This window comes from Choloepus didactylus, chromosome 13 (assembly GCF_015220235.1).
Source record: "Choloepus didactylus isolate mChoDid1 chromosome 13, mChoDid1.pri, whole genome shotgun sequence".
In the NCBI taxonomy this organism is placed as follows: domain Eukaryota; kingdom Metazoa; phylum Chordata; class Mammalia; order Pilosa; family Megalonychidae; genus Choloepus; species Choloepus didactylus.
In genome coordinates this window covers 75937179-75960471 of record NC_051319.1, presented here as the reverse complement: position 1 = coordinate 75960471, position 23293 = coordinate 75937179, and the positions used below count along the sequence as shown (strand labels likewise).

General features: G+C 35.8%; 1 protein-coding gene across 1 annotated transcript in view; it reads right to left on the bottom strand.

Annotated features, from left to right (window-relative positions):
• Positions 1-2056: 2056 nt before the first annotated feature.
• The window catches only part of HSPA4 (heat shock protein family A (Hsp70) member 4), a 60473-nt gene continuing 39236 nt past the window's right edge, over positions 2057-23293 (bottom strand). The window contains exons 8-19 of the mRNA XM_037801269.1: positions 17266-17342; positions 15958-16109; positions 15350-15456; positions 14814-14947; positions 13699-13880; positions 12572-12661; positions 10324-10476; positions 9273-9398; positions 8110-8217; positions 6537-6656; positions 3499-3660; positions 2057-3285 (exon numbers count right to left, since the gene is read on the bottom strand). Of these exons, the coding sequence (XP_037657197.1) occupies positions 3082-3285; positions 3499-3660; positions 6537-6656; positions 8110-8217; positions 9273-9398; positions 10324-10476; positions 12572-12661; positions 13699-13880; positions 14814-14947; positions 15350-15456; positions 15958-16109; positions 17266-17342 (1615 nt within the window). The 3' untranslated portion in view covers positions 2057-3081. The remainder of the gene's footprint in view (positions 3286-3498; positions 3661-6536; positions 6657-8109; positions 8218-9272; positions 9399-10323; positions 10477-12571; positions 12662-13698; positions 13881-14813; positions 14948-15349; positions 15457-15957; positions 16110-17265; positions 17343-23293) is intronic.

The following is a 23293-nucleotide window of genomic DNA, read 5'->3' as shown; positions in this document are numbered from 1 at the left end:
GTCTGCCATTTCCCCCTTCATTTGGCTTATTCCCTCAACCATGAACTATTTTTAAAGCCACACTACTTTCAACTTACCCCAGACCCAACTTACTCAGCACACATCACTGTCACATGAACCTTCCTAAAATGTCCTCTCTCTCTCAGGCTCAAAGATGCAAAAAGCACATTCATCAATATGACAAAACAATCTGTTTTAGATTAACACACACACCTCACTGAAAGGGATTGGAAAAAATGGGTGCTGTCTTAAGTAACTTGGGAAATGGAAAAAAAAAAAATCTGAATAGCCCCTACACTAGAACCTCAGTCTCCGCACTCTATGAACCCTTTCTACCATCTGACAACACCCATTCAAGCACGCTTTTCATGCTTGAAAAGCATCTCAAGGGCCACCCAGTTTAAATGCTTGAATCCTTCCCCTGAGAAGTATCCAGGTACAAAGCGCAGTTCCTCTTTCCAGGTGCTCCTAATACCTTTACATAAAAGCTATGCTCTGTACGCTCTGTCCACTCCTCTCAAGGACAGCTAGAAGCCCAAGAGGAAACCAAATCTGTTAGATGCTTCTTGAAGGCAGGTGGAACAGATTCTGTCGGTAGGTTCTGGTAACTAAGCTCCTCCTAGGACAGCCTGAGCACCCGAACTGTGTAAATGGCAGAAGCCCTTCTATGCCCCCATGTCTTACACAGTTGAAGTCTCTTTCAACACTTCAGACCCTTCCAGCACCCATCACCACCCCACACATGCACACTCTAATAAAAATACACACCACGTTAACAGTAGAACCAGCTCTGCCTTGTACTTTGGAGAGTATCAGTCCTATCACTTACCTTTAATATGGCCATAACCTGCCTTCTGCTAGTGTCAAAATTTCAAAGTACAGCCCAGTTACAAGGAACAAGATGAGGTGTCCTATATCAGAGGAACTGGGCCAAGACCCACCAGGGAGACTATACAGGGTAGGGAGAGAAAAAGAGCAACTTTTTGCCACCCAGACTATTCTTCTCCAGACCAAAGGTCTCTGACAAAAGTTAACATCTGAATTTTAGCTAAGAGAGCTTAATCCTGAAGAAAAGTTCTTAATGAAACCACACAAGCACACACATACACCAGTCCAGCATCCTTCATTATGAAATTAAGGAAACATTCCTTTGAGTGTAAGACAGGTTTCTTTTATTAGTTTTTCCTAAACTTGTTTCATGTTCACTGAATTTTTTCTTAGTGTAAGAACGTGACCTGGAGCTTTAACAAACCAATTTGGATAATGCAACCTGGATAAATGCTTGTGTGCACATAAGTCACCAATAATCACACTCTGGCCTGGCCTCCATGTAAGTCCAATTCGTATTAAAGCCTTTCTAAACAGACAGCAAGCAGACCACATCATCTCATTTCTAGTTTAAACTTCAAATTCACCCCAACCGAACACCCATACTTTCCCCCACACGCACATTAAAAAAAAGGTATTTTTAAGAAATGGCTAATAAGGACTGAGTCGGTTGCATACGAGTTAGCTTAATCCTGCAGCCAGCACTTTGAAGTAGCTATTGGCCTCACAGCAAGCCGGATGGAAATCTTGAAGGATGACAGGTAGAGAATAAATGAGGATGCTCTAAGGACAGGGCCCAAGTCCTGGTGCCATGGGTCTTTCATGAATCTTACACACCAACATACACATACTTCCAAATTTCTCCTCTAAGCATTGATTCTCAGTAGCACTTTAGAACTTGTAATACCCCAAAATTTTTCGGTTGTAGAGATGGACAGAAACTTATTCTAAATATTCAAGGTGTCTTATTTCTAACAACATAGGTTAAAATTAACAGAGAAGCACTCTGTTATACAGAAAATCAATTGTTAACAAAGATCCAAAACACAACCAACAACACTTAAAACAGTTTCTAAGGCAGGTACCAGCTCTGGCCTCTAATACCAGTATTAACAATTCCCTGCCCAACATGCCTCATTCATATCAACACTGCCCAAAAGAGCAGTCCCAGGGAATGCTTTGGTGCACCTGACATCAACTGCACAGTAAGAATGAGGTGTTGATAACATCAGGCACGTTTCTTTAACACTAATTTCAGACTCATCCAGTACAATCCAGTGTATCTTTTTTTTTTTTTTGTATTTTCTGTCAGCTGTTTAACATGTACAAATTGGCAGGTTCATGACAGATATTAACACTTAACACACAAGTGATTGTGTATGAGCTAAAAACAACTTTTAACTCTTGTCCTAGAAGTTGACGCTCTAACTCAAATTTACACAGAACATCTCCCACCTGAGTAAGCAGGCCAGGTTAAATATCTTTATGCCATAATTAACAAGGAACAATCGCTCCATTAAATTTACCATGCCTATAACCAACAATACATCTACCCAATTCTAACCTTCTGAAGAGACTTAGACTTTGACGCTTGGGGATTTAGTGAACGTAATTTCAGGAAGAGCCTCCAGGTCTTTTAAAAACCTCAGTTAATGACTTGCTCCAGGTGAGGGGGTCTATGTTCCAAGAGGAGCATGTGGCATCTGTAATGAGCGCTCTTTTACTGGGGAAGCTCAGAGCATACCTTTGTTGCTCTATGTTAATCCATGCCATGCCATGCTCTAGCCCTTAGAAATAAAGGGAGACCCACCCCATCCCCAAAACAGGCAGGGAGCCTTTGTGGCAACCTCAACAACAGATTTTTGAAGCACAATTAATTGAGCTCCTGCCATTTATATCATAACTAAAAGTCTGCTTGATAGCTAGTTAGAGCTTTTGCTATAGCTCAACTTTCCAAAGCAAACTTATCTTTGTAGAAGCATGATTAAACACAAAAGGAGTGTAGCTTAAGCTCAGTACAACCAACTGGGCTTCTAAATAGTACCTTATGAAAAAAGATACAATGCACTTAATTTTAGTATCTAGCTATTTAGAAGTCAAAATGCTCCATACATTACCTATATCCCCTCCCCCCAAATCCCCTAAAAACTGCTAAGAAATCTCCAGTATTTGCTTGCTCTAGTTGATATTCAGAACAAAACTGACAACTTAAAGCTTTATAATAGTCTGTTTTAATATAAACAAGTGTTAGAATCAATCAATGTCCATTTCAGGAAGTTTCTTGTCTGAATCTGAAGGCACAGCTGTGTCTGTACCCTGCTCAGCAGCATGAGGCCCTGGATTGTCTCCTTGTCCATCCACTGGTCCATTCTGCTCTGCATTTTTTTGCTCTTCTTTTGGAGGTTCCACTTTGGGTTTGGGCTTTGAAATTATAGGGCTACAGATACTCATGAGCTCCTAGAATGGTAGGAAAGAAAATCATTGTTTCTTATAAATTAGTAAATTTTTACATGATATTATATACCTAAGCCCAGTCTCTCCCACCCCATCCCCAACCCAGAAGCTAAGATGCAAAATAAAGTTCCCTTCTAAACATGACTTTAGTGACTATTAATAATAAATAACAAGACTGCGGAAAAAGAATATTAAACACTTAAAGTCATAAATCACCTTAATTTTAGCTTCAATCTCTTTTGCCTTGACAACTGGATCCATGGTCAGACTCTGCTTGTTCTGCAGATTCAGCTTGTTATTCATCCATTCCATGGCCTCATTCGTGCTTTTCTCCACTTTCATAATGTCACCAGGGTCCAAATGGTCATACTGGTCCTCCTGCAACCAGTAAGTAGTCAGAAGAACTTAAAGGATGATTGATACACTCTCCCCTCCCCAAATATTGTCTAGGTCTCTGCTGTTTTTTCAAAAGTTACAATCTTTCAAAAAATGAAGCACATTTAGCCTCACAATCCAAAGAGACATCTACTTTCTAAAAAATTTCAAGAAAAAAGGAAGAGTAACCCCAATTTTTAAAACACTCAGGAAATGGAAGTAAAGGCCAAGAAATACATAAAGTAACAACCAAAAGGCTTTATCAGTATATACAAGTATACATGCTTTACATGAAATCTTATGAAGATACTTTCATAGTAAAAAAAAAAAAAAAAAACACCACCACATTTCATTAGATAAGAGAGCAAGGTTTCAACATGCTAGTTCAGAACCAAAACCATAGTGAGTACAATTTTTTAAATGAGGTCTTGCCAAACAAAATTTTAAAAATAATACAAGTTCAGTTTACCACTCTTCAAGTTTCTGACACTGACAATAATCAAGAACTTGGAATATGGTGGAGTGGAACATGAACTTTGGAGGCAGACCTCAGGCTGAAATCCAGCTCCCCCAACTTATTGGTAAACTTGGGTCCTGCTTAACCATACTGAGGCTAAAGAAGTTAAAAGTTACTTATAAATGTTGATATTACCAGCCTACATCATAAGGGTACCATGGATTGATGAGGTATTATATTCATGGAGTGTTTATCATCTAGTGCTCAAAAACCAATAAGCAGTTTACTTGAGACAGCCCTACATCTGCATAATACCTCAAGTTATATGTCTAATGTATCTTAGAAAGACCAGGATAGAGCATGTAAGTCAAACACTGAGGAAGTATTTCACAGCACAAGAAAGAAACTGAACAATTCTGCTCAATTCCAAATCCCACCTATAAAAGTGAAGCAAGAACAACCCAAATGTCCTTCAACAGACGAGTGGATAAATAAAATGTGGTATATACACACGATGGAATACTACGCAGCAGTAAGAAGGAACGATCTTGCAAAACATATGACAACATGGATGAACCTTGAAGACATAATGCTGAGCGAAATAAGCCAGGCACAAAAAGAGAAATATTATATGCTACCACTAATGTGAACTTTGAAAAATGTAAAACAAATGGTTTATAATGTAGAATGTAGGGGAACTAGCAATAGAGAGCAATTAAGGAAGGGGGAACAATAATCCAAGAAGAACAGATAAGCTATTTAACGTTCTGGGGATGCCCAGGAATGACTATGGTCTGTTAATTTCTGATGGATATAGTAGGAACAAGTTCACAGAAATGTTGCTATATTAGGTAACTTTCTTGGGGTAAAGTAGGAACATGTTGGAAGTTAAGCAGTTATCTTACGTTAGTTGTCTTTTTCTTACTCCCTTGTTATAGTCTCTTTGAAATGTTCTTTTATTGTATGTTTGTTTTCTTTTTAACTTTTTTTTTTCATACAGTTGATTTAAAAAAGAAGGGAAAGTTAAAAAAAAAAAAAAAAGAAAAACAAGGAAAAAAAAAGATGTAGTGCCCCCTTGAGGAGCCTGTGGAGAATGCAGGGGTATTCATCTACCCCACCTCCATGGTTGCTAACATGACCACAGACATAGGGGACTGGTGGTTTGATGGATTGAGCCCTCTACCATAGGTTTTACCCTTGGGAAGACGGTTGCTGCAAAGGAGAGGCTAGGCCTCCCTATGGTTGTGCCTAAGAGCCTCCTCCCGAATGCCTCTTTGTTGCTCAGATGTGGCCCTGTCTCTCTAGCTAAGCCAACTTGAAAGGTGAAATCGCTGCCCTCCCCCCTACGTGGGATCAGACACCCAGGGGAGTGAATCTCCCTGGCAACGTGGAATATGACTCCCGGGGAGGAATGTAGACCTGGCATCGTGGGACGGAGAACATCTTCTTGACCAAAAGGGGGATGTGAAAGGAAATGAAATAAGCTTCAGTGGCAGAGAGATTCCAAAAGGAGCCGAGAGGTCACTCTGGTGGGCACTCTTACGCACACTTTAGACAACCCGTTTTAGGTTCTAAAGAATTGGGGTAGCTGGTGGTGGATACCTGAAACTATCAAACTACAACCCAGAACCCATGAATCTCGAAGACAGTTGTATAAAAATGTAGCTTATGAGGGGTGACAATGGGATTGGGAAAGCCATAAGGACCACACTCCACTTCGTCTAGTTTATGGATGGATGAGTAGAAAAATAGGGGAAGGAAACAGACAAAGGTACCCAGTGTTCTTTTTTACTTCAATTGCTCTTTTTCACTCTAATTATTATTCTTGTTATTTTTGTGTGTGTGCTAATGAAGGTGTCAGGGATTGATTTAGGTGATGAATGTACAACTATGTAATGGTACTGTAAACAATCGAAAGTACGATTTGTTTTGTATGACTGCGTGGTATGTGAATATATCTCAATAAAATGAAGATAAAAAAAAAGAAACAATTGGAAATAATATGGTTTTCGCTCAGTAAAAATAACCTTTAGACAGTATGTTACAATAACCAATCTATGATCATTCCCTGTTTTATATGACTCTCCTTTGTAACATGGAACTTAATGTCAACCAAGGATTATAACTTCCCCTTTGGAAATCCCCTAATTGCCTTTGTAAGCTAATGTAACTTGCTGACTATTTTGAGACTTATTTTGGTTTGAGATCTCACTGTTCAGTCTACCTTTCAATAAACCCACTTTATTTATTATTAAAAAAAAAAAAAAAAGTGAAGCAAGAAATTCTAGGCTTCTTAAGATTCTGTAAGACATACATTACATTAACGTCCAAAATGAAACCAAAAATGTTAAACAATATTTGAAGAGAACAACTGCTATGTAATGTTTCAAAACTTTATAAGAAAAAAATTAAAAATAGATACCTTGCTTTTGAAAGAGCTGATTACTTTCATATACTGTTGGATTTGTTTCCCTAGTTCTTCAAATAATTTTGGTCTTTCTTCAGATTCCTGGAACCGTATCTTAATAGGTTGACCTAGATTCTTTAACAGAAGAGAGAATACATAAATTTCTTATAGCTGCGGCAGCTAAACCTATCAAGAGTAATATTTTTCCTGCTATTACCAAGAACAAATATGGATTAAAGTATATTTAGTCTCCATGTGCTATAATCTGAATGTTTTTCCCCAGCCCGTTGGCAATATAAGTCTGTCTGTCTCAGGCTGGATATAACTATTATACCCTCAATGTTGTTCCACGTGGAAACACTTCAATTTATCAACTAAGAAGAGCCCTAGTTCGCAAAACCCAGTTGGGAAGACCACCAAAAATTAGGTGTTTCCTGACAGATAGGCAACCTGAAATATGAAGTCTACTTGCCAAAAAAAAATGATAAATTAAGGGAAAAAAAACCCAAATCTGATGGGACCTCTATATCTAACTATCAATATACAGTATAATGTTAAACACCACCAAGGAGATGAAAATCAGCAAAATCCAGACTAGGGGCACATTCAACAGAACAAACGATTCAGTTTCTTCACCAAATAAATACGGAAAGAAAAAAAATGATGGAGGTAAAACTACAGTCACAGATTTAAGAGACATCATCAACAAAATGTATGGACCTTATCTGGATGCTGGTTCAAACTAAAAAAAAATAATTTATGAAACATCTGGAACATAAGAACTGACTGAATATAAGGTAATATTATTAAGGAATTTTTTTTAGGTGTGATAATGGTACAGAGCTTGGGGTGATTTTCTGTTAAATACATCCTGAAATATTCATGGATTAACTATAACCTAAAGGGACTTGCTTAACTTAACTAGGAATGGGAGGGAGTAGACATGAAACAAAATTGGCCAGAAGCCAGTAACAGGTGACGCTGTTTGTCTACTTTTTTATGTGTTTGACATTTCCCATAATAAAAAGTGAAACAGTCTTTGCTATTCTTGCCAGAATTATATGAAACTGCAGGCATTGTCCACTTAAGAGGTTAGTTATAACATCCCAGCATTCCATAAGAAACCAAGTAATATGAACTAAAACTAAAGGGAAATGTTAAAAGTTCATTCTTGTGCATCTGCATCTATAATTATACCAAACAAAAGACCTCAACTTTAGATAATTCTTTGCACTTTTAACCCTACTATTTAAGGATCTCACCACTATATACACACTGCGGGTGCTTTTTTAGGGAAGGGACTACATCTTGCTAGTCTTTGCATCTCCTCACACCAAAAATATACTCAATCTCTATAGCTTGGTGAAACATTTAAGTCCAAATCTAGTTTTGAAAAAAATTATTTTATTATGATGTTCTGAAAGCAAGAAAGATAAAATAGGCCTAAGTCATAAAGGGCATAGTTCTTCAAACATCATTTTTAGCCTGCATTCTTAACTTGGCATAAGAATTCCTCCCAATTTTAACTTATTTTCCTTGGGAGCTACAATAAGGGTTCAGATTACCTCTGCTCACAAAAGCCACTTACTTTTAATTCAGCCAATTTATCGACATAAACTTGCTTTGACTGGTCCTCTCCATCCTCATATAACCAATTTTCAGTATCCTCTAGTTTCAAAGTAAAACTGTTACGATCCTAAAGATAAAATTTTCTAATTAGGTGAATCAAAAATCAGTTGAATTACTAATGAAGTCACAGGCACAGTCTGCAATGATGTATCTGGGATTTGAATTAAAATACGGGCGGGATGAAAACAACCCAAGTGTCCATCAATCAATTAATGGATAAACAAAACGTGGTATATACACACAATGGAATATTGTTCAGCCACAAAAAGGAATGAAGGTCTGATACATGCTACATGAATGAACCTTGAAAAACATTATGCTGAGTCAAAGAAGCCAAACACAAAAGACAAAAATTAGTATTGTATAATTCCACCTATATGAACTATCTAGAATATGCAAATTCAGAGAGACAAAAAGTAGATTAGAGGTTACAAGAGGCGGGGGAATTTTTGCCTAATGAGTTTCTATTTGAGGTGATGAAAAAGTTTTAGTAGTGAATGGTACTGAGAATAGTATAACTGTTAATTAATGCCACTGAATTGTATGGTTAAAAATCACAAATTTTCTGTTAAATATAAATACACTGCACAATTTTTCTTAAAAAAGAAAATACAGGTGGGAGAGGAAAGATGGGGGATATACAAAACAAGTTGGCAAAATGCTGTTTTGCATGATAGATACATGGAGATTTTCTATGTCACTCTCTCCTTGAAGGTATGTTCGAGTATATTTCTGGCACAATGGAGTAAATTTCAGAATTAAATTGCATTTAAAAACTAGTTCTTTGGATGATTGTATGGTATGTGACTATATCTCAATAAAATTGAATTTTTAAAAAGTGAGTTAAAAAAGTAAACATCAGGAAAAGTGAGCTGACCAAAGAAAAATACTAGGTAAATATAGCATCAAATGCGTCAAAAAGTGATATGTAAAAAAAAAAGTGGTGCACAACCTTTGTGAAACACTGCACTAATAAAGAAATATAAAATGTTATAAAACTTTTTTCCAAAAAAGAGGCCATTAAATAATTTTACTGTACACGGAGACCGACTTCCTTCTAACACATTTAAAGATACTCCCAGAAGACACCAAACAGGCAGGCACATTGTGACACATACTTACATCTTCACTCACAAACTTCTCATATTCACCACTAAGCTTCTCTCTCATTTCATACACATATTCTTCCACTGCATTCTTAGCATCGTTCCGCTCCTTCTCCAGTTTATCCTGCATGATCATCTTACCCTGAGAACAGTTTAAATTAATTAGATATTGGGACAACTGAGATGACTTCCTCCTAAAATACTAAATATAATTTATAAATACTAAGAAATTTAATCGTAAAAGTAAAGAATCCTTCTTCCCCACATCCTTTCAGCTCTGCAAGTCATCTAGAAAGGAGAACTGGAAGCATTAGTCTTCAGTGAATTATAAAATTCAAGGTAAGAGATTTTTATGGATATGCTTAGAAATAGGCAAGTGACAGAAATATCAAAATGTAGAAACTCAAAAGCAAAAATATGGACAAGAATACAGAACAAATCAACTCTAAGAAGCTATGTCACAAGATGATATATGCTATTGTATTATATTTACTGTGAAATACCAAGAAAAATAAAATTTATTTGTATAATATAAATGCTAAAGATTCTATATAAAACAACCATCTTAAGACCTAGTGAATACTGATAAGAAACCTCATAGAAAGCATTAAATCCAATAAATGTGTTCCACGGTCCCAAACCATGCATCATTCACCATAACAAGTGTTACTATATTTATACATTGGGTAGCAACAGGGAAAGGAACTAAGCAAAATAGCATTACCATTAATAATACTATGTGGTTTATTCTGTTGATTATTAGCCCACCACCTCAAACATTCCAATCTCTGATAAACAAACATACACACCAAACATGAACAATACCTGCACTAAACCAAAGAGAAGAGTCAAAGATCCTAGAACACAGCTTCCAGCAATACAGATACAGAATCACCACAAAAGGATTTGGGATCTACCATTTAAACTTCCCTTTGCAGAACCCGAAAATCTAAATTATTTTCTCAAAGTCCAAACAATCAGAAGTGCATCAAGGTCACCAAAGACAGCATCTGAACACTATGGTCATACTGATCAGCTTATTGCTCTAAGAGACTTTAAATAACAACCTCATTTTCAATGTACAAGTTGAGCATCTCTCTGTCTATCTGCCATAACAGGTGATTCTCAATTGGCAGGTCCACTGTACTGGTCTTCACTTTGGCCTTCTTGGCTTGAGGTGGTTGGTCCATTTTTTTGTCTTTTGATCCAGCTTGAGAGGTCTAAAATAATAGAAATCCAAATGGAAGCAGTTTAAAAGGTTGGTTTTGCTATTTTTGGTAACTTCATTTGTTTTATGATGACCTAAATAACTAGATTTCTTATAATATCTAAAAATTTAAACATATATAAGTAAAACAACCTCCCATAACACCATGATCAACATATAATCACTATTTAATCTTATTTTCTTCCCCTGTTATCTAAACATATACATATACATATGCACATAAAATTAATGGGGAAAGGGTATGATGTCTTTATGGCTCATTAACCTATTGTCCATGTGATGTCTAGAATGTCTGTAGCTATGGATAGCTTTGTAAGGAGAGAAAACTCATTCCACTGCACCAGGGCCAGCAATGGGAATCCATTTAACTATCTCTGTAATTTCAATGTGAGTTTCTTTGGGGTTATAACCTTTTTTCACACACCTATAAATTATATTCACTTTTTCAAATTGCCTAGTCATATTTTATCTATTGTTATCTTGAGATTTTAGTGATTTTTTTTTCTCCAAGTGATGGGCTCTCCTAGTTTTTTTCTAATCTTATTTTATCGATGCAGCTTTTTAAAGTTGGATCTATTCATCTTTTCTTTGTAATTTCTTTCATTGCTTTTATGCACTGAAGGCCCTTCCCTATTCAGATTACAAAAATAGTTCACATTTTTTACTTTTTTTTTAATTAAAGAAAATTGTGGGTTTATGCAAAAATCATGCATAAAATACAGGGTTCCCACATACCATCCTACTATTAACATCTTACACTGGTATGGTATATTTATTACAATTGATGAAAGCAGAGTTTTATAACTGCACTATTAACTATATAGTCCATGGTTTAACTTAAGGTTCAATGTTTGTGTTGTGTGGTTCCATGTTTTGTTTTCTTTTTTTAATTTTTATTCTGGTAACATATACAATCTAAAATTTTCCCTTTTAACCACATTCAAATATATAATTCAGTGCTGTTGTCCTACCATTACCACCATCCATTCTTTTTTACTTCCTTTTTAAACTTGCGAATTTATATGGAATTCAGTTTGCTCTATGATATAAGTCAAGAATTCAATATCATTTCACTATCTCCTATCCAAATAACTTATGTCAGCTGATAAAAATCTATGCATCATTTATATTTCATTTCCCATAGAAACAATATAAAGAATAGCACTTTTGTTACTGAGCCACCCCATGGGAGCCTAAACTTCCCATAGCTCCAGGGCTCTGTCTGTGTGTGTTGGGGGTGGGGGTGGGAGACTGTATTTCTTTCTCTTCCCAAACTTCCATATACACACAGGAAAACAAGTACTTCTCTCCCACTGCTGCCTTCAACCCACCCAACAAAACGAAGGGTTTTCCATTCTGGAAAAGGCCGACAGTAAGAGTACAGGAAATGTGAGAAAGACTTTCCCCTGTTCATTTATTTTAAGACTAAAGTTGACATGAAAATTGGTAACAGACTTAGGTCACCTCAAGGATTTGCCAAACTTAAAAATACCACAATGAAAAATACCTAAGAGGGTGAGATTACACATTTGCAACTTCATAAGTAATTTAAAAGAAAAGGTGTTTTCAACACTGAAATTTAAACATGAAAATTCAACAGTTAGAAATAAAGAATAAGTAGGTTTCAAAGGATTAAAAAATGTTATATATTCCTTTAAATACTTGGGAATAAATATATTATTTACATTACCTGCAAAATGCAATTAAATGCATTAACATTTAAAATAGTATCTTTCAAGAAAAAGACCAAATTTGAAAAACAATTAAGTCTCATTATTGTTTGCCAGTAAAGAATAAATTACTCATGAAACTGACTACCCGCAACAGCCTTTCAGAGACTAGCAGGAACCACTCAGTGGCCTGGTAAAATTAGGGCTTCTAGGTGTTTTCTTCCTATGTATCAACTAGAAAAGAGTTCAATAGCCATCTTGCAAACGGTACTTTCTAAACACTCTACAAAATCTTGCTAAAATATTGTTTAAACAAATGAAGAATTCCTAATATAATACCTTCCAAGACCCAGAGCCTCAGCAGAACCATGTATGGTAGGAAATTCTATAAACCACATCCTAAAATATAACCCATACCTCCATTTCTTCAGACTCTGCCTTATTTTCTGCTGGTGTCTGCTGCTGTTGCTCTTCAACATGTGGTTCCTCCTGGTCCACTTGCATCTTCTGAAACAACAGGTCACATCAATTCTTGAAACTAAGTAATGCTAGTGAAAGCCTTCATCACACGTTGGCAAAGTCACTTAATACAGAATTCCTACTGAATTTATCAGCAATTAGCAGACCTGCATTCAAATACTAGCTACGCCACCTGTGTTACCTACTGCAGGGACGTGTACCTCTCTGCATTTCAGTTAATATATCTGTTTAATGAAGGTAACACTAGGCCAACCCTTATATAAAGAGTGACTGGAATTTCTTTGTAAACCATTAAGTACTTGTCAGTGTCTAATGTGGCATCATTTAACACAATCTATACACTCTAATCTGAAAAGAGCATGAGTTTCACCAAGCTTCCTCATGAGCAGACTTCTCTGAAAAGTCTTAACTTTTCCCAGTTCTTAAATCAGCCTTTTCATCCCCAAAAGTAAACCCATTGCCTGCATAATGGGAGGTGGACACCTTGATAATTCTTGTTAAAAGAACAAAACCTGACCCAAAAAATGTAAGAGAAGAGAGAAGTTTGTGGAGACTCTAAAGCCTACAGCACATTAGAATGACCTGGGAGGCTTTTAAAACTACTGATATCTGGGCTACCAACCACAAAAATCTCCAGGGGTAGGAATGGGGGATGGAGAAGGGGGATGCTGTTTTCTTGTAAAGCTCTCTCCAGGTAAATCTAATAAACCATAAGGGACGAGACCGGGGGCCTGATTCCAACAAATGTGTACAAATCTATTCTACTTGTACAAATAACCAACCAACTGAAATTCAGAGCATTTCCTCAATAAACACAAAGGATCAAGAGTAACTGAAGTCGAAAAGTTGGGGAGTCTGCTGAGAGGAGTCAACTATGTTCCATTTCTATACAAATCCTATGTATATTTTTCTGCTAGATCACCCATCCTAGAAGAGGATGCATGCAAGCCCTACTTCCAGTGGTTCTGTCACAATGTTTATCCCTTGTCACAAAGTCTACTAGCTAGAATTTCTAGATAAGTAATCTCTGAGCCACCATAAATGGTTTACGATATCTAGATTACCTCTTCCTCCTTTGCATTCTGATCTGTTTCCATAGGTTCCTCATTTTCCTCAGACTTCTGTACTTCCACTAGGGATGCACTGGACACACTGAAAATGCCATGTACATTTACTCGAACTTTAACTTTCACTTTTGAACTGGAGCCATCAGACTGGGGAGTGACTTTCTGAACTGAAAACTGAGCTAAACAACATGGGAGACAAAAAGAGAACACATAATCTAAGAGAATGAATTCAGACATAAATATACAACCACAATACCAGGTTATGTCCATTTCTTAACAACGGATCAGTAACTGACATGACACTTCAAATAAGCAAAACGGCTAAGCTTAAATTTCTCCTTTCACATCTAGACAACTTTTATTATCCTGTCTCAATTAGGGACTAAGACATCTCCTAATTTCTTCTCTTCCTTCAGAGCATTCTTATTCCAACTCATATTTGTATGTAACTGTCAGAAAATTCCTAAAACACAGAATTTGTCACATTATCCTCTATTGAAAAACCCCCAATGATTCTTCATTGCTTCTGTGATTTACTGAGAAACTGCCATTTCTAGATCCAGTTACTGTATCAGGGTTTTACTTATATTTTTTGAATCACAAAAAGTTCTACAAAGTGTAAACTATCAGTATTATTCCTATTTCACAAATGAGGAAAATAGAGTAAGCTAACTTTCCCCAGCTTCTAAGTGTCATTCAAGATCTTCCTAATACTTTTACCAATGTGTTCTAGGTCTGTCATTATTATATAGCTCTAGTTTCTCTCTCTTCACAACTGGTATATTTTACAGATTATAAGAGCCTCCCAGAGTCTATAAATATAACTCCAGTCAACATGGCAATAAAACCTGTGATGTATTGCTTCTGTATCAAACTTGCCTAGTGATTTTCTGTATGCTAGAGTTAGAACTGAATTTAATTCCTCACAGTACCACCTTATGCACAAGGTAGTTGCAGGATGTGCGTTAACTGAAAAGACCATCGGGCTGCTTCTGTACCTAGTTTTCTTTTCTGCTCTAGAGTGTCTAAATTTAAAAACAGTATATTTGTTCTGTTATTCTCATTCTCCAAGTATTTATAAGCCTTTTTTAAATTCCCAACCCTATACTTACCGATAGCAGGATCTGGATAGGGCAATTCCTGAGGAGAGCTGTAATAGGCCTCAAGAGTGAAAGGTTCCTTTCTGTAAAATGTGAGGACTTTAGAGAAAGGAGCAGCATGATTTTTTGGAAAGACTTCACAGTCACTGAACAGAGGAAAATGACAAAACACAAAAATTTAGGATACCACTTTACCTATGTCCTCTAGGTTTGTAATTACTGTATAACTCTAGTTTCTCCCTCTCCTCAACGGGCATTACTTTCAGATTATGAGGGTTTCTCAGAATTTATATATATAAAGTTAATAAAAAAAGGAACATACATGAATAAGCACCATCAAAGGCATCAAAAATTTCAGCAGAACCAAGCATATCAAACTGAATAAAAACAATTTATTATGATAACTAAAATAAGCAATCACTTCACTTTGTAGACTATAACAAAATGTTACAGATTTGTACAAGTTGAAAGGAAGGATCATACATTATTCAGATCTAGTAATGAGTTATTAATCTTAAGTATAAAAACGATTAAAACAATTACATTACCTTGACCCTTCTTCAGCTGGAGAATTCCATCTCAGAGATATTGGATACGGTACTACATCAGTGATGGAAAATTCTCTGACTTTGAAGGCAGGCGACAAGATTGCACACTAGAAAAATAGTTTGTTTTTTTTAATTCCATTTGACAAGTATAGATATTATGAGCTGATAGTATCACACCTATAATGACTTCAAAAAACCAGTATCAATTGTTTTAAATATTTATATTAATAATTTAATGGTGTATGAATAAACAATTTTACAAAATTCTATCAGTTGTCCAATTATCTATATTACCTAGTTATTCCTTATTTTCTATTAACCTCCAACCCTTATTTTTCATATAGAGACAACAGATCATCTGTCAAATTCTAGTAGTATTTCAGGCTTAGAGTTATCTATGCTTCTAGTCAATTAAGTTATCCTTACTACATGCAGTAGAGTACAATTCCTTTTATGAACATCACCTCTGCTATCCATTTTAAAACAGGTTTCAGAATCTTAGCTTAAATCACTGCAAGCTAATCTCAGGTTATCACATGGATACACAAGTCACTGCCATCTTGCCACAATGGTCTATAAATGGCAACCTGTGGAAAAATGAAACTCACCTGCAATGCACAGCCTCGAGTGACAGCTTCATCAGCATTTAATGTTGTACTAAGTTCTTTACCAAAAAATTTACTTATCTTCTCTTTTATTGCAGGAATTCGTGTAGCACCACCTACTATCTCTACTGCATAAATATCTTCTTTCTTTAACTCTATTATAATACAATTAGACATTAAGATTAAAATATTTCTTTAAAGAAGTATTTTACAATGACATAAAAGAACAATACCTTAAACAATTTTTAAAAATCAGATACATAACAAAACTCCACTCTTCCCCACCACAATACATTACATATGTGTGCTTGCACATACATATATAGAAACAGGTGGGTGTGTTTTGAGTCTCAAAAAGGATGGAAGAAAAGAGGTACAAAATACTGGGGCCCTATAGTTTATATGTTCTGCAATCTTTAAAACAGTTCCACCCAAGGAATAGCTAAAATACCAACAACTGGACCAAACATAAATATGTACATAGACTAGCTACAAGGAAAATAAGAAAGCCACAAAATGCTGGGTGACCCCTAATTTGGCATGAAAAAGTGTAGAGAGGTATCCAGAAGTATATCCAGACCACAAGCATAGTCCAGATTATAACAGGCATTGTCCCCTTATATCAGAAGGAGAAGAGTGCTTCAAAGCTCTGCTGATGCTTATTTTATCTAAAAAACACTAACAATTTCTTGAGGAGGGATACATAAAGAAACAGGCTGACTCAGTGTAGAAAGAACATGCTACTTGGCCATGATCAGTTTGATTTAAGAGTTCAGCCTGTGTCAAGCTGACAGGACCTCTCAACACTCTGAAATACCATCCAACACAACAGTGAACTCGAGGAAAACATGTAGAACAAGGTTTTAGAAAAAACAGTAATATATTCCTACCTCCGACTGTCACCTTTTACTCTGGGATAAAATTAAAACATCCTGTTAAACTTTGTGGTTATCATTTTCTCCCACTGCTGTATCTCTCATTCAGCAAACTAAAGAATCACTGACAGAAAAGCTTACAAAACTATGACATAAGCACTGCAAAAGAATTTTTACCATCATAAAATAGTTGAGATGTTTATATCCATCTCTGAGTCTGAATTAGGTTTCCTGGAAAATCCTAATTTAGGTTTCCCTGAACACAAATATATAAAGATGGGGGGAAGAGTGCTGTTGCACGTGAAAGATATAAAGCTTTACACAACACTGAAGTAGCCCAGCCAATGAAATTTATACAACTACTTGAAAAAAAATGATAATAAAATTTTCCAAAGAGTCTAAGAGACACAAACAATTCAATCACAAAAATACTTACTGGCTTGTTCCAAAACACTACGAAGTGGTGGCTCCACTCTAGCTAAGATATCATCACACATCTCCAGAAATTTGCCTCTATTTAAAAAAACAACAACAGATTATACTCAAAAAGGCTATACAATAGACTATACTCACAAAGATAGACAACAATCAGTGGTGGCAAGGATGTGAAGAAACTGCAACCTTTATGCATTGCTGGTAAGAATGTAAAATTGCACAGCTGCTTTGGAAAAGAATTTGGCAGTTGCTCAAAATGTTAAATATAATGTTAAATATGTGGTTACCATGTAACCCAGCAAAGCAATTCCACTCCTAGGTATATATCCAAGAAAAAAGAAAAACATACATCCACAAAGTAACTTGTACAAGAATGTTCAAAACAACATTATCCATAATGGCCGAAGAGTAGAACAACCCAAATATCCATCAACTGTATTCAGCAATAAAAAGGAACGCACACAACATGAATGTTCAGAATAAATCAATCAATCCATAGACACAAAAAGTAGATTAGGGCTGGGAGAGAGGGAAAAGATGAAGTGATAGCTAAAATAAGTAGAGAGTTTCTTTTTGAGGAGATGAAAACATTCTAAAAGTGGACTGTGCTGTACAACTCTGTGACTATATTAAAAACCACTTAATTAACCATTTTAAAGCGTAAATTTTATAGTGTGTAAATTATATCTCAATAAAACAAAAAACAAGAGATACAGAATATACCCACCAGAATGGCAAAAGTTAGACCGCTAATACCAAACACTGTGAGAACATGGAACAAACAGAACTCCTGTATGTTGAGAAATCTAAAATGACAGTTTTATTCCAAACAGCCAAAAATTGGGAAGAGCCAAAGCAGAAAATATTAAACCTGCAATGGCATACAGAAAAGGAAAAAATAATATATGCAACAACTCCTAGATGAATTTCAAAAACATTATGCTGAGTAAAAGAAACCTTACAGAAAGACTATATACTTTATTTATAAGAAGTTCTTAAAGAAAAAAACAAAAAAGGTTAATTTAATCTACAGCCCCGCAAAACAGAAAAATTACAACAGTGGTTTTCCACTGGGGATGGAGGCACGAGGAAACTTTCTGACATGATAGCCTATTTCATATTAGGGGTATTAGTTATACATGTGTATGCCTTTGTCAATACTCAGCAAATGAACAACACTTGTGTATGTCATTCAATAAAAAACGAATCAAAAAGAAAACCTGTAAAATAGTAAACTCTGGTTAATATGTATAAATTTTTTGGAGAAGTATACAGATGTCTGCAATTTCCTTTGAGATGCATCAAAAAATAAAAATGATGGGTACATCCAGACCCATGATCAAATTTAGAACATTTGTATTACTCCAGGAAAGAAATAGGAATAAAAAATAAAATCTAAATCCTACCACACCCCTTACCACCACCACCAACCCCAATGCTGCTGTTGTTACTATTATTATTGGAGTAAGGAAAATGTTCTAAAATTGGTTGTGGTGATGACTGCACAACTATGTGATGATACCATGAGCCAGTGATTGTATACTTTGGGTTGTTTGTATGGTGTGTGAATGGATCTCAATAAAATTGAAAACAATAATAAAACACACACACAAAAGAAATGATAATTAATGATACTAGAAAAGAGAAGAGAAAGCCACTGCAGTTCTGATTTTAAAAAAAGTCCTACATCAAAACTCATCGACATGAAATATAAAGTACCAAGATATAGGACAAGGCTTAAGAATGGGGAGCGGTTGCTTAGTATGAGCAGAATGCTCAACTAGGATGAACTTAAATGTTTGGAAATGAACAGAGGTGTCAGTAGCAAGATGTGAAAATTAACTAACAGTGCCAAATGGTGCGTGAATGAGGTGGAAAGGGAAAGCTCAGAGTCATGTATGTCGCCAGAAGGAAAGTTGGAGGTCAAAAGATGGGAATGTATAAACTGAATCCTATGGTGGGCAATGTCCATGATTAACTGTACAAATATTAGAAATCTCTTCCAAGAACCAGAACAAATGTATGACAATACAAATAGAAGTTAATAATAGAGGGGCATATAGAGAAGAAATATATACCTATTGCAAACTATATACTACAGTTAGTAGTATTTCAACGTTCTTTCATAAATAGTAACAAATGCACTATATCAACACTACGAGTCAACAATTGAGGGAGGTTGGTTAGGGATATATGGGAGGAATCGAGTTTCCTTTTCTTTTTTCATCTTTCACTTTATTTCTTGTCTGGAGTAATGAAAAGGTTCTAAAAATCGAACAAAAATTAAGTGTGGTGATGGATGCACAGCTGTCTGACGGTGCCAGGGGCAAATGACTGTGCACTTTGGATCTTTGGATGATTGTATGGTATCTGAACAATCCCAATAAAAAATTAAAAAGGGAAAGAAAAAAAAAAAAGTCCTACATTAGCACTGAACAAATACTGTTGTACTATGTTTGAAGGATGGAAAAACTGTTTGACAACGCTTATATTTATTGAGAGCCCAAAAAAAAAGGCATAACAAAAGATATCTTTGTTTACCAAGATAATCTTTTATCTTTATCTTTGTAAACAAAGATAATTGTTGTTTACACAGATTAATCACTCTCAACAGAAAAGTCAGCAGCAAATTATTACTCAAACAGTGCAGCTAAAATTACACAAATCTACCTACAGTTTCACATACTATACTTTTATGACTATTGTCCAGAATTCATGTGAAGCTAGTGACTGTGAAACAGAATGATCCATGCAGAGAAGAATCTGCTGCATAGTAAAAGAATATATGGCATTGGATTTGCTCATTGTCTTTCCCCCAGAAATTAATATTTTAAACCACTGTGCCTATGAGATTTACCAAATTTACACAACATAAATGTTAAAAGAAAAACAAAAATGATGTGTAGATAAAATGGATAGATGAACAGATGTGATATCACAAGAATAGTACATGTTATCAGTAGGAATCAGGTGGCAGGGTAAAGGGTTCAATGTAAGTTCTTTCACTTTTCCTGCATGATTGAAAATGTCCAGTAATAAAATGAAAAGATAGGTATAGGGAAGAATCTAGGAATACAGGAGCAGCAGCAATACAGTTTTTTATGTTTATTTTTAAACAGCTTTACTGTGATATTATTTGCATACCACAAAACTCTCCTATTTAAAGGCTAAAAGTCAATGGCTTTTAGTATATTCACAACAGAGTTGTGCAACCATCACCACAATCCATTTTAAAGCATTTTAATCACCCCATAAACAAACTCTGCACCCCACAGTCACCAGCCTCCAATCTTCCCACCTACCTCTCAGCCCTAGGCAACCAATAATCCACATTTGGCTCTATAAATTTGCCTATTCTGAGTACTTCCTATAAAGAGAATCATATAACATGTGGTCCTTTGTGACTGCCTTCTTATACCTAGCATAAAGTTCCTAATGTTCATCCATGCTGCAGCATGCATCTGAACTTCATTTTAACAAAGAAGAATATTCTAGATTATATTTATCAGTTGATGGAGATTTGGATTTTTTCCACTTTTTGGCTATTAGGAATATTATTGCTATTAACATACGTGTACAAGTTTTTGTGTGGACATGTACTTTCACTTCTCTTGGATATATGAGTGGAACTGCTGAATCATGTGGCAACCCCATGTTTAAATTTTTTGAGGAACTGCCAAATTCTTCTCCCAAGTGGTTTCACCATTTTACATTCCCACCACCAGTGTATTAGGGTTCCAATTTTTCTGCATCCTCACCAAGTACTTATTAACTGGTTTTTCTTTAATATAGTCAACCTAATGGGTATAAGGTGGTATTTCATTGTGTTTTGATTTGCATTTCCCTGGTGGCTAATTATGTTAATCATCTTTTCATGTGCTTACTGGCCACTTGTATACCTTCTTTGGAAAAATATCTATTAAGACTTTTGCCCATATTTTAATTGAGTTATTGTTATTTATTGAGTGGTAATAGTTCTTTGGATATTCTAGATATGGACATTCTAGATACACATAGTCCATGTTGTTGAACCTCTTCATATCCCTTCACATAAATGCATAGAGGAATCAGGATAACAAAACCAAAAACCCGTTAACAACACCTACAACAAAACTAGGCAAAACAGTATCCCATGTGCCAGTTTGAACCTGTTATGTACCCCATAAAAAGACTATGTTCTTTTAATCCATTCTTGGGGTGGCAGACGTATTATGGGTGGGATCTTTTGATTAGCTTGTTTCCATGGAGGTGTGACTCCATCTATTCAAGATGGGCCTTAATTAGTTTACTGGTTTCCTTAAGAAAACTCAGGAAGGAATTGCTCAGCTGACACAGACCCAGATGCTTGAAGATGCAGACAGAAAGACGTTTGGAGATGCTAAGCTAAGAGATGAACTTCAGAGTTTTGCCCCCGGGAGAAGCTAAGAGAGAGAAGCTGAGAGAGAGACATTTTGGAGAGAAGCTAAGATATGTAATCCACAGTGTGCCACCAGGAGAAGCAACCAAGGACCCACAGGAGCTAAGACAGAAGCCCAGAGACATTTTGGAGAAACACACTGAAACCAGAAGCTAAATCCAGGGGAGAAGGTTGAGCAGAGCCAGCCATGAGCTTTCCCATGTGATAGAGGAACCCCAGATGCCATCAGCCTTTCCTCAGAGTAGGTATCTACCTCTTGATCCCTTAATTTTGACATTTTCATGGCCTTAGAACTGTAAATTTGTGAACTAGTAAACTCACTGTAAAAGCTTATCTATTTCTAATATTTTGCATTCTGACAGCTTTAGCGAACCAAAACACCCCACAAACCCCATACAAATGGGTAGAAACAGACCACTGGCTACTATAATTCCTCCAAAGTACCAGCATCTGTGCAGAGTAGCAAAGGGAAACAGCAGGACACACAATGAACCTAAGAACTCCAGAATAACCAAAGTTCGATGGGCCAATTTGAAAACAACAATTGAAATCAGGGATTTGCACACTCCAAACACAAGCAACATAAAAGGTACTAGATAACATATAAATGGACCACAGAGAAATGAGCCCAATAAACTCTCTACATAACAAACCTAAAGTTCCCCCAAAGAAAAAGCATATTAAGGAAAAACGCCAATTAAAAAAAAAAAAAAAATCCAAACTGAACAGAACAAGGATAATAGAGGAGAAAAGATGTGAGGGAGGGAAACAGATCTCAGAAAATTAAGAAGCCACTTTTTTTTTTCAATATTTCACACACACAAAAAAGGTGTTCTTTATAAATAACGTCTAGTATCTAGAATATATAAAGGAACAGGGCACTCAGAAAACCCTTACATCATACTCCCCCAATAAAAGTTCAGGAACACTTATTTCACCTAAAAATGAGTGTAAGTTTTTAATGCAAATCTATACAGAAAAGATTGGTAGTTGCCCAGGGCTTTAGGGAAGTGGGGGACTAAGAAAATGGAGAGTTACTAATAAAGGGCATTGAATTTCTTTATGGGTGATCAAAACATTCTGACATTAGTTAGTGGTGATGGTTGCACAATCTTGTGACTTTACCAAAAACACAATGAATTGCTTTCAAATAGTGAATTTCATGTTATCTGAACTACATCTCAATTAAAAGTGATACAGGAAATGAAAAAGCAACAAATGAGGATTACAAAAACACAGAAAAGAACATGAGCTAAAAGAATAAACATCAAATGAAAACTTATCCAGAAAGTACACAAGAGCAAAGAAACTCGATAATGCCTTAAAGGATTGGAAAGAAAATGGCCAATCAAAGGACAAGAAAAGAGTAAATACTACACATGTAATACAAGAAAACATACTTTAAATTTAAAAGGCTTGAAAAATTAATTGTTCTTTTTCACTTTCATTTTTATCCTTACTACTTTTGTGTGTATGGTAATGAAAATGTTCAAAAATTAATTTTGGTGATGGATGCACAACTATATGGTGGTACTGTGAACAACTGACTGTATGCTTTGTCTGACTGTATGGTTATGTGAATACATCTCAATAAAATTGAATATTTTTAAAA